The sequence below is a fragment of the Emys orbicularis genome, chromosome 6 (assembly GCF_028017835.1).
Source record: "Emys orbicularis isolate rEmyOrb1 chromosome 6, rEmyOrb1.hap1, whole genome shotgun sequence".
Classification (NCBI taxonomy): domain Eukaryota; kingdom Metazoa; phylum Chordata; order Testudines; family Emydidae; genus Emys; species Emys orbicularis.
This window is the reverse complement of record NC_088688.1, coordinates 47,759,488-47,772,275: the sequence shown is the minus strand read 5'-3', so window position 1 is coordinate 47,772,275 and position 12,788 is coordinate 47,759,488. Positions and strand designations below refer to the sequence as shown.

Sequence of the window (12,788 nt, the reverse complement as noted above, 5' to 3'; positions counted from 1 at the left end):
ACAGAGCCTGGGAGGTGCCGCTATCAGTGATGAGCCGCACGGAAAACGCCGTCAGTGACCCACAGTAGCAGGGAGCCGGGACGGGGGACAGCGCCCGGCACCCCCGGCCTCTCCCCGCACGGCGGCTCGGCAGGTCGCACTCGGTCCCAGGGCTCCGCTGCCCGGCAACACTCACCGGCCGCAGCCAGGACCCAGCTCCCAGAGGCGCCTCGCTCACTGCGGCCCGGCCTACGATGGGTGCGGAGAAGGGGGCCTCGCCCTCGGGTGTCCGGTGCCCCCGTGCGGAGAAGGGTGACGACCTCCAGGAATGGTCTGACCCGTCACCTTGCGCCCCCGGCCTGCAGCAGCAGCCGCTTCCTCCCTGCCCGGCCGCGCCGGCACCGCCTCCCGACCATAGAGAAAGCCTATGATGAAGAAGCGTCTTCCCAGATCGCCCCGCGACGCGGTGTCCTTTCTTTCGCTCCCGGCCAGCCCCGCCGACTCTCCCCGGGTTCCGGGCCCCGCAGGGATGTCCCAGCAGGCCCTGCTGGCGATTCAGCTACCGGGTTATGATTCAGGCTTTTTTCGACGCCCCGAGGCGGGTGGAAGGAAAGGGAAGGACCTCGGCCAAACGCGGCGTATACCCCTTGCTACAAGCGGAAGGAAAGTGCCGGTACCGGAAGTGGTTCTACCCGGAGGCGTTTCCCGGCCGCACCAGTCTTTTCCATCTCGTCGTGCGGCGGCCGGACGGGATCGCCAGCGGCTGAGATCCAAGCGCGAGCTGCTACCGCCGCACCCGGCCCCACGAGCTAGGCCGCCATGGTAAGAGGAGCAGGGGGCGCTGGGAGCGATGAAGAGCGTCTCCGCTGAGAGAAGGGGGGAGGGGGAATATCTGTGCCTGGAGCGGGCCTTGGGCCAGGCGCAGCCGGCGCCCCCTTGTCCCCAGCGGCTGCAGAGCCGGCCTGTCCCGGGAGCAGCGGGGCCCTGCGTCCCCTTCTTAGCGTCCCGTCCTGGGGGCCTCTTCCTCGGAGACAGGCCGGCTGGCTCACAGCCCCCGTCCCAGGCCCTCCGGGGCTGGGAGCGGGTGGCTCACGGCTGGCGCCCGTGACAGTGCGGCATAGACCGGGGCTCCGGAGGGTTTAAAATACGCGTCTCTGTGACCAGACCAGCCCCGCCGGGCCACGGTGAATGAGGCGGCGAAAGTCGCGGGCCAGCGCCCGGAGAGCAGCAGGCTGCTGCTGGGCCTGGGCTTCCCGGTGCTTCCCTTTCCCCCACCCCCAGGGACTCCTCATTTCTGACCTGCCCGAGCGGACACGTGCGCACTCCTCTTCCCCCCCCCTCCCCACAGTTCAAAAACCAATGCCATGGGGGGAAGAGAGCTCAGTGGTTTGAGCAGTGGCCTGTTAAACCCAGGGTTGTGAGTTCAATCCTTGAGGGGGCCACCTAGGGATCTGGGGCAAAATCAGTACTTGGTCCTGCTAGTGAAGGCAGGGGGCTGGATTCCATGACCTTTCGGGGTCCCTTCCAGTTCTATGAGATAGGTAGATCTCCATTTTTTTTTTTTTTTAATTTTAAATTTTAAGTGGCCTCAATCTCCAGCCCCTGCTGTGGCATTTCAGCTGGTGCCTCCCTATGCATATAGACAAAGCATCAGCCTGACAGCTCAGTACTGTGCTATGCCCCTTACCCCCCCAGCTCAGTCTCTGTGAAGGAAGGGTGAAGGGGAGCACTGATCACACTCCTACAAACGAAACCCAGTAAATTAATCCAGCTGTTGCTCCTCCAAGCTCGGATGGAAGAAGAGAATATTTTATACCTGTTTTGTAACAAGTGAGAGATGGTCTGATGGTGGCGACTCATTTAACTCTGTAGATATTTAAACATTGGGCACTTAAGAAGACTATCTTGTAAATCTAAACTGTAACTTCAGTGCTTATCATTTTCACACAAGCCACTCTTGCATTCCTGTGTGGTTAAACTAGAGCACTAGGAAAGGGCTGTTGAGTGGAGCAGGAATACAATAGGTCTTCATTAATATGGGCAGGCTCCCAGGACCCTGTATACATGGGATACAGGACTTCTCTTTTGAGTTATCCTGAAGTTGGGAGCATGAACCATGGGAGCAGATACTTATCATTAATTTAGGGTTACCATATTTCCACAAGCAAAAAGGAGGACACTGGGGGGGGAGAGGAGCCCCGCTCTAGCCCCGCCCCTGCCCCACCCCCATCCACTCCCTCCCACTTCCCACCCCCTGATTGCCACCCCCAACCCCCCTCGCTCCTTGTCCCCTGACTGCCCCCTCCTGGGACCCCTGCCACTAACTGCCCCCTAGGACCCCACCGCTTATCTAAGCCGCCCTGTTTCTTGTCCCCTGACTGCCCCCTCCTGAGAAGGCACTACGACCCTACCTGTCCCCTGACTGCCCCGACCCTTATCCACACCCCCACCTCATATTCACACCCCTGCCCCCAGACAGACCCCCGGGGACTCCCATGCCCTATCCAACTGCTCCCCGCCCCCGACAGGACCCCCAGAACTCCTGACCCATCCAACCCCCTCTGCTACCTGCCTGCCTCGACCCCTCTCCACACCCCTGCCCACTGACAGCCCCCCCAGACCCATCTAACCCCCCCTGCTCCCTGTCCCTGACTGTCCCAACCCCTCTCCACACCCCTGCCCCCCTGACAGCCCCCCCAGACCCATCTAACCCCCCCCCGCTCCCTGTCCCTGACTGTCCCAACCCCTCTCCACACCCTTGCCCCCCCCGACAGCCCCTCCCCCCCAACTCCCGACCCATCCAACCCCTGCTCCCTGTCCCCTGACCAGGGCCGGCTTTAAAGAGCCCAGGAATCGGGCTGCGCTCCGGCCTGGGTTGCGGGGCTTGGGGCCGGGCCGGCGCTGCTGGGGCCCGAGCCGGGCCGGCGCTGCTGGGGGCCAGGCCGGGCCGGCGCTGCTGGTGCTGGGGCCCGAGCTGGGCCGGGTCCGGGCTGGGGGTGCTGGGGCCCGAGCTGGGCCGGAGCCGCTGGGGCAGCCGGGCGCTGCTCGGCCCGGGCCGGAGGGAGCCGCTCGGCCAGGGCCGCGCCTCCCTGGAACTCTCCTCCTCGCCCTTCCCCCCCCCCCCCGCTTACCTGCTGCTGCCTCCCGCTTGCCCCTGCTTCTTCAGACTTCCCGCGAAGATCTGATTCGCGGGAAGCAGGGGAGGGGGAGGAGCAGGGGGGCGGAGCGTTCAGGGGAGGGGGGGAGGGGGAAGACAGCTGTGGGGCCGGACAGCATGGTAAGGCTGCAGGAGATGGGGGGGGAGCCGGGAAGGGGCTTTGGGTGCCCAGCGGCGCTTGGCCGCCGCTTTTCTATCTATAAATAGCCGACCGGGGGGAAATCCCGGACATTTTTAGATTTTTAAAAATCCCCCCCGGACGGCTATTTATAGATAGAAAAGCCGGACATGTCCGGGGAAATCCGGACGTATGGTAGCCCTAATTAATTGCAAACAGGATATGAGGGTTGGCATATCTATGTCATCAATTATACATATGGCCTCCATTACCATAATATGAGTGCCTCACAACCTTAAATGTGTTTATCCTCACAATGCCCATATGAGGTAGGGAAAGATTATTATACCCACTTTTCATAATGGGAGAGGGAGAGAGAGACTGATCACCCAGCAAGTGTGTGGTTAAGTAAACCTGGGAATATCTGCTTTATCTCTCTGGGAGAGGCAGTCCTGCAGAGAAACTCTGGGAACAGCCAAGCTTCAGACTGAGGATTAGCTCTGTTTTTGTTTGAGTTAACACTAAGCTGACCTCAGGAATGAGGTATGTGTGGACTCTAGACCCTGTGTGTGCCTTCTGCCCTGAACAGTGTAGGAACCCCACCTGTTTAGTCTCTCTCGTTCAGATTTGTGGTACTAAAGTAATTTTTGCTTGTACAGTGACTGTTGTAACAGCATGGTACTGCTCTCAGTCCATTATTAATTGACCATGTCATGTGTGATGCATCCAATAGTTTTGGAACCAGCTATCTCCAAGACATATTCCATCATGGTGAATGTCAGATCTCTGGTACACACTATGCAGATAAGAGGAAATTGAGTCTATTGTGCAAACAGCTTCTTGCCACACTTTGCTAACTTGTAAACAAAGTATCTCCTTTCATGTTCAGCCACAGAACGATTACATAGAGTTACACCGCAAGCGATATGGCTATCGCTTGGATTACCATGAGAAGAAGAGGAAGAAGGAGGGCCGTGAGGCTCATGAACGGTCAAAGAAGGCCAAGAAATTGATTGGGTTGAAAGCCAAACTCTACCATAAGCAGCGCCATGCTGAGAAGATACAAATGAAAAAGACGTGCGTATCCATTTTTTCCTTGACATGGTTGAGCTCTCATGGTAGTTTAAGGTTGTGACTAGACATTGATGTAGTTATGAATTATTAAACTACTGTCCATAGAGGCCTGTTTGAATTGCACACTAAAACTTGAAAAATGCATATGACTTGCAGGAACAAATTGTTTTGTAACATAATTAAAATATTTCTCCTTGCTCTCCCCAATCACAACTGTTCCTACCATTAGATGCTAGCAGTGGATCTAGCATCTAGCACTAAAAGCACTACCAGTGGATCTAGCACTAGAAGCACTACCAGTGATGAATGTTAAACACTAGAACTGCTTCTGGATCTTACACTGATGTACCAGTCAAGGGGTGGGCAATGCAACAATACAGGGTAATGCATTTAAGGGCTTTCCATGACTTTCGTATTCATTCAGATATTTCTCTGTTGCCCTTCTTGTAAACAGTTAACAGAAAAAGCACAGCGGTTATTATAACTGAATTAATTAGAAGAAAAATATTTTGATTTATTTAGCTTGTCCACTTGACAGCATTTTGTGCATAGATAATTTTGGTCATAAATGCTGAAGTTAGAAATAACTTGTATCTTTAAAGAGAACCTCTGAGCATACATAAGGCTTAAGATGACAGGCCAATGTGATAGTAGCTCATGTTGTCAAGCTGCTATGTTAGATTTTTTTTGTACACCCTGAGGATGTTTTTCTGCATACTTATTTTTCCCTTTAGCATTAAGATGCACGAAAAGAGAAACACCAAGCAAAAGAATGATGAGAGAACCCCAGAAGGAGCTGTGCCAGCATACCTGCTGGATAGAGAGGGCCAGTCCCGGGCTAAAGTTCTCTCCAACATGATCAAACAGAAACGAAAAGAAAAAGCTGTAAGTAACATAGAAACATTCAGACAATTGCTATTACTAGGGTTTGTTTAATCACCAGTCACAGTATTCATGCTGACTTCACTTGCAATCTGGCGGCAGAGTCTGAATAGTTCTGGAAGTTTGATTGGCATCATGTTAAGCACTTTTTTTTTTTTTTTTTTGGCAGTAGTTATAAACTCAGTATATTGGTACCTGCAAAAACTCTTAATGGCAGAGCTATTGAGTCAGAAAAATAGCTAACAAGCATATACAGTAACTTTCATGACATTTAGCAACAGCGTTAAATCACCATTGACTTCAATAGAATGTTCTTCCTCCTCATAATCAAAAATGTTTCTTGCATTTAAAAAATATTGCCAGAAAAAGAACAGCAACTAAAAATATATCATCTAATAGATATAAAGAATTCAGATGTTTGAGACAATAATGTGTTCCCTATGCTAATTGTCCCAGTTTGTCAGAATGATGGTCAGTGGCTCTTTTTATAAATGTCTTTATTATAATAATATTTTTTGAGTTGCTACACCGTAAGTCGTATAAAAAGGAGGAACTATAATTTCTCTTTAGTAGAACTGTGTTTTATTCTTTGATATCTGTTCCCTTCCTTCACCAACACTTTAATAATGCTACCGGCCCTTCTTTGTAGGGGAAATGGGAAGTTCCTGTGCCAAAAGTCCGTGCACAAGGAGAAACTGAAGTTTTAAAGGTGATCCGTACGGGAAAGAGAAAGAAGAAGGCCTGGAAGAGGATGGTTACCAAAGTCTGCTTTGTTGGGGATGGCTTTACTCGAAAACCTCCTAAATATGAACGATTTATTCGACCAATGGTAAGTTACCTGTATACAAATATGATTTAGAGTATATTTATAACATTGAGTCAGTACATAGTATTTGTCAGCAGTGACTCTCCCCAGTGAGGAAATATACTTTGGTGATAATTAAGGTTAAGATTTCATTATTTTTAGTAAAAGTCATGGACAGATTGCTGGCACTAAACAAGAATTCATGGAAGCCTAAGCCCCCAGTGCTGAAGACCAATCCCCACTGCCAGGGGCTAACAGCCCGAGCCCCGCCACCTGAGCTGAAGCCCTGAAGTCGTGGAGGTCACGGATTCTGTGACTGTCTCATAACCTTAGTGATAATCCAGAGCTAAGGTTGAAACTGTTGTAAACCAGCCACATTTCTAATAGTTTCCTTGTAGAAGCCTAAATCATAGAAATATAGGGCTGGAAGGGACCTTGAGAGGTGTTCTAGTCCAGACTCCTGCGCTGAGGCAGGACCAAGTAAACCTAGATCATCCCTGACAGGTGTTTGACTAACCCACTGCAATCTGATGTATGAGGCGACCCCTGAGTTCTTTCAGGGAGGCAGTGGCTCAGTGGATAGGTCACTGGTTTGACACGCAGACCACTTGGATTCTATTGCCAGCTCTATCACTGGCCTGCTGGGTGACCTCGGGCAAGTCATTTCATCCCTCAGTTTCCCCATCTGTAAATACGTTAATGTAATTTCCTCCTCTGGAAAGTGTTTTGTGATCTGGATGGGAAAGAGCTCTGTATGACCCTGATATTTATAATTTCACAATAGGTGGGACAGGGGAGGAATGGCTGCAATTTTAGGTTTTACAAGAGACGCTTAGAAATTAAGAGCTTGAGTCTAAAAATAATAAGGTGAAATACTTTACTATTAGCTCCTGATTTCATCAACATGCAGAAACCATCTGCAATAACAAGTATTCTTCTTCCCATACTAATTTTAAAGTGATGCATACTGAAAATGTACAAATCTGAATAGTCTCTAGAAAATCTTATCTAATCTGATTATTTATCAGGGTTGAACAAATCTGACATTTTACAACAGACAGGTGACTTTTTAAAAAATACCAAAATCACTTCAATCATTTCTCACCGTAATTCCTAAAATACAGGAAATTATGGAAATAACAGTGTAGTTTGGAGGTCAACTTTTTTTTAGTAATGGCTGTAATAATTTTATGTTCATGTAACAGGGCTTACGTTTCAAGAAGGCTCATGTAACACATCCTGAACTTAAAGCTACTTTTTGTCTACCAATACTTGGTGTAAAGAAGAATCCCTCTTCCCCTCTGTACACAACATTGGGTGTAATTACCAAAGGTACCGTTATTGAGGTGAATGTGAGTGAGCTTGGCCTTGTGACACAAGGGGGCAAAGTTATCTGGGGTAAGTATCCAACAAAAAGTTGTCAGCTGTATTCCATAACTAGTCTAGAATTTTAACAAAGAATAAAGAGAGATTTGAATCTGATTTGTTGTTATAAGCATGTTAGTCTTAAACTTTCAGTTCACCTTGTAAATGTCAAATTATGTAAGGGTCCAAAATCAGCAATACAATACTCAAAATATTTGAAAATCACTTTCTTACCTGGGTCTAAGTTCAAGAATCTTGTTTGCTCTTCTGTGTTTGACATTAACCAGTAGCCCTAATCCTGCAGAGACTTAAGCAAATGCGTAACTTTATGCAGTGTGAGTAGTTCCTTTTGTTTCAAACATATGCATAAGTATTTGCAGGACCAGGACTACTGTTTCTAGCAGTTGTGAAGTTACAGTGAACAAATTCCTGAACTCAAGACTTGTTAGGTTAGAGGCAACTTTTTTTTCCCAGTGAGATTAAATATGGTTGTTTGGGGTCTAAAGTTCTTCATTATACACTCTGAGCTCTGGAGGGAGCTTTCATAAATAAGCTGGAAAATGTTGTTGCTAAATTGATCTCATTTTTCTTTAAGAATAATTATATTAATATCAAAATGCAGTTCTAATATTGCAGTTAGTGTTTTGGAATGGGAGTCCATTAGACTATACGAGGTGGGATTGGTGGAGGGGACTTTTAAAGGTGTATAAACTTACATTTATTCTCAAAACATAAGAAGTAGGGGTCACCAAATGAAATTGTTTTATACCTGCTGCCTGTTAAACACAAGGAAGTACTTCTTCACACAGCGCATGGTCAACCTGTGGAACTCTTTGCCCAGAGCATGTTGTGAAGGCCAAGACACTATAACAGGGTTCAACAAAGAACTAGATAAATTCATGGAGGATAGGTCCATCAATGGCTATGAGCCAGGATGGGCAGCAGTGGTGGCCCTAGCCTAGAAACTGGGAATGGGCAACAGGGGATGTATCACTTGATGATTACCTGTTCTGTTCATTACCTCTGAAGCATCTGGTATTGGCCACTGTCAGAAGACAGGATACTGGGCTAGATGGACCTTTGGTCTGACCCAGTATGGCCATTCAGGATTAAGTTTTTAATTTTCTGTAGTACCAGAAGCTGTTGGAAAATGCTTTATTCCAATTTTTTTCTCTCTTTTTCCTTTAGGGAAATATGCACAGGTAACCAACAATCCAGAAAATGATGGTTGTATTAATGCAGTCCTGCTTGTTTGATTGGGGTCTTAGTAAATATTGCACATGAACTCTTGCAAAATCGAGGCAAGTAAATCAAGAAGCTTGCAAGCAATTTAAGATATTTAGCTTCCCACAAACCAAGCGTCAAACTTGAACCCAAGAGAGGAAGGCCAAAGAACTTAAACAATCAAGTTCCTGAAAATTTTACAAATATTAAAGCCCAATAGTATACAAACTGTTTGTTCCATTGAACATTACCAGAATAAAGTCAATCAGCTTTCCAATTTTGTGTTGTTGTTGTTTTTGTGGGGACAGTTTTATTTTTTTCTGAACTTTTTACTGAAACTGAGTGATGGTTGCTCTCCTTCTGCAATTTGTGATGCAGGAATCACTTTAGAATTGCTAAATCTAGAAGAAAATTCAACTGAGGTTCTTGACAGTGGATAACAATAGGGCAGAGTCATGCGTACAAACTGCCCATCAGAGCATAGATTAAGCTGGGGTCCGAAAGATGGATGGAAAACAGAGGAAACCCCAAGTTGTTGCTGTTGCAGAGAGGGCCAAGCAGTTGCAGCAAAGAGTGCTGAGCGTCAGAAACTGCACAGCACACAGGGCATGTTCTGCCATACAATATATCCAGCTGACTGAAGCTTACTTGCTGGTGGGAAAACCCCATAAAGCGTGAAGATGTGTACCCCAAACTTCACAGATTCACATGTGAACTAATGGAGAGGACCTGGAGGAAGCAGTGAAGCTGGGAGAAGGGAAGGAGAGGGCTCTAGCTGCATAGTAATGTCTCAGCACAAGTAATAGAACCAACCTTTTAGTACTTTAGTGCCACTAAGTATTCTGCTGGGGTTAGAACTGCAGTTAGAAGGGGAAAGCCTCTGACTTGTAGGCATTAGCTATCTGAAAGGCTGTGTGCTTTAAACAGGTTTTTTTTCAATCACTCAGACTTTTGATGCAAGGATTGCCAGAGGTGTGTCAATCTTTATCCTATGCATGAACCTACTGTCTTCATCATCATTCCTCCCTCCCCCAAATCTCAGCTGCATCAGAGGAGGAAGTAGGGCCTGAGAGCATGGATCTGTGCTTCCAGGCAAGGAGGTAGAGAATACTGAGGAGTCTGCAGTCATAGATTTCTTTGCTGCCTTGTTTCCTGATGGCAGTCTCTACTAAGTGTATATACTATCTATTGAATTACCTCAGAAGTGAAGGAAAATACTAGACGATACCTACAATTAAATCAATAACACTTTTTTTTTTAAAGTACTAATGTAAATTCTTTAGTGAATGTAAATTCAGGGGTTATTCTTAAATTCAAATTACTTTAAATGCTATTTGGTTATACTCTAAATATTTATTCAGAAAGCAATTAAGCTTTCAAAATAAGAATTTTTCCTTCTGCTGTAATATTGGTCAGAGATCATGAACATACTAACAAGCTGTAGGAAACCTCCTACCTAGACTATTAATTGAAAGTTATGCAATGAGTTTCTAAAAATACCTTTCCCTACCTTTTTTGTACATGTTGAAATAATTGGAAACAGAATTTTTTCAATAAGTGACAAAGACGTGAGTTATTCAGAGTAAGTGACTTGATTAAGAGGTACATAATTTTAGTCTATAATCACAGTGGGACATACAAAAACATCCAATCAAGCTTCATTTGTTAGAGGACACTGCTACTGCAGTGTCCAAGCTATTGTAAAGCTAAATTAGACCTTTAACTTTATTTTGAATTTTGGAAAAGATACTCATTTCAAAGGTGCTTGTTGATGCAGTTACTATTGGTTACAAGTAGTACACTAGACCAATGGTCTCCCAAACTTTTCAGGGTCATGCCCTCCTCCTGAACTGGGGCCAGGAGCAGGGTGGTGCTCCCTCCCCACCCCTTGTGGGGGCTGGCCCTGGCCTCAGCTGCACCCCATAGGGGGATGTGCCCCACAGTTTGGGGACCTTTGGACTAGACAAATACTGATTCCTGGTTCCTCTCATACTTGAGGTATGATCTAGTCAAAGCTTTGTTCCCCCTCCCAAAAATATATCTTCAATGGTTCCCTCTATTACAATCTCCCAGATTGTACAGATTTTTGCATATTAAATTTGATTGGAACAAACAGTCTGATATGCTAAAAGCTGCAAGTAATCGTGTTCATCTTCCATCGGCTGTATAGGAATACAAGTTTTTGGGTTGGATGGCCCACTACATCAGAAGTTGGGGGGGGGGAAAACAAAAAACCCAGGTTCTTTAAAGCGGTCCATGAAACAACCACCCCCACCAATAAATATCCAATCCAAGATGTTAAAGGTCAGTCAGCTCAGAAGCTAACTTGTCATTAGCTACTCCATCTATACTTGCTTCAAGTCCTCAGCAATTATACACAACTATCTTACTCTGATGATTTAAGAAGCTAGAGGTAGTCCTAGACAAGGAAATAATTTGCAATTACAAGTTATTTTGTACATGTAGACTATATCACTACTAGTGCCTTATGCTGCATGATCACATTTTTAGCTCCATAATGGTAGAGGTGTAAAGGTAGAATTTTTGTAATAGAAGGCAACATACAAAATAGAATATAAATTAAGGCCCCAAACCTGCAAACATACTTCAGTCTGTAATCCCACTCTTAAACAGGCTTTGTATTAAACACATTGTTGCAAGCTCATGCCATATTTTATTTCTTAAAGCCCCATTCCCCTTGTGTCAGGTGATTACATAAGAATCAGCTTTCATTTAAAAAAAGGTTCCAGCCCTCATACTTGTAGAAAAAAGGGCCCAGAGCCCCAAAGGTATTTAGGCTCCCAACTTCCATTGATGTCAAGACCCTTGAAGCTCTGGGCCAAGATGCCTAAAACACTCTTGACTGTGATTTTTCTGGACCTGACTCATTTATCTGAATGCTTGGACTTGGTGGTACTAGATATATCAAAAGGTATTCTACATAGTCAAATGGGACTGCTGACATGCATAAAGTGAAGGATATGCACAATGCAAGTGTCTGCAGAACTGGGACTTAAGTCCATAAAAAACTGCCATTAATGGATTAAGCTAAATGCATTTTTTGTACCAATTTAACTACAAAAGCTTCTGTCTAAAGTGTTCATGCACTGACTGGCTTAACTGCATTTTTTTTTTTTTAAAGCCAGAATTTTTGAGTGTTTTAGGAAAACCTTGTCAGAGCAGTGTATTTCCCAAGACTATGCCTTCTAATTGGTTAACTAGTTTTCAGACAAACATTCATACAATGAACAAACAAAGAAGTTACATGACTGATTTGAATTTAATGAGGATCACAAGCAAATATAGTGTGTACTGATATTTGCTGGGGGGGGGGGGGCGCATTTGTGTGATGATAGGCTCTGGCCCCAATCCCTCCCACATCTCATATCTGAAATGCCAGTTGAATTTGTTAAATCTTCACATACAGTAAGTGATAGACAATTAGAGGGACGTTTTCATCTAATTGTGGTCTCTGCTTATGAAAACACAATCTCAAAGATATGTTTTAACTTAACTCATATTCATGCTGTAAACACAATCCACTGTTAGCTGCATAATACAGTTGTTGCCAATAAGGACTTACTCCTGAAATTGTGTCTTCATGGCAGTTTGTGGAGCTACATTGGCCTCACTGGGGGGTTCACATAGGTCCACTTGCATGGATGCAGTTGCAGGATCAGGACCTACATGTGCGACTTCTCCCTTCTCTCAACTTACGTTTTTGTTCCTCCAGTCTGTGGAGGATCATGTTGCAATTTGTATTTTGTTACTATTTTAAACTTAAGGTTAAAGAACCTTTAACTCTGGAAGACCTGTTTAAGATATGTATGAAATATACTGCACTGACTGGATAAATTATTAGTTGTACCTTATACCTCCAGTGGTTTAGTTTGAAGTTAATAATTTATAAGAAAATTAAATGCAGACATATGAAGTTATAAAATGGGGAGCGAGGGGGGAATCAGTTTTGTCTTGCAGTTCACATTTTCAGACTGCAATCCTAGGGTTTATTGAAAAGTATTTTTCATTAGGTGAAAAATTCAGATTCATAAAGTTAAGTTATTTTAATATGTATTTTATTCTATACTCTGGTTAGTGAGCTTTCAAAGTTCCATGGTAGCTTTAATCCATAATTTAAATACTAACAGTTAAATACTGACATTTGGAGAACTATAAATTGTACC

General features: G+C 45.4%; 1 protein-coding gene across 1 annotated transcript; it reads left to right on the top strand.

Annotated features, from left to right (window-relative positions):
* Window positions 1-686: 686 nt before the first annotated feature.
* NSA2 (NSA2 ribosome biogenesis factor) lies at window positions 687-8,881 on the top strand. The gene is made up of 6 exons (XM_065406131.1): window positions 687-801; window positions 4,144-4,331; window positions 5,063-5,213; window positions 5,860-6,039; window positions 7,221-7,413; window positions 8,569-8,881. Exons 1-6 carry the CDS (start codon window positions 799-801, stop codon window positions 8,634-8,636), a joined length of 783 nt encoding a protein of 260 aa, XP_065262203.1. The 5' UTR covers window positions 687-798; the 3' UTR covers window positions 8,637-8,881.
* The last annotated feature ends 3,907 nt before the right edge of the window (window positions 8,882-12,788 follow it).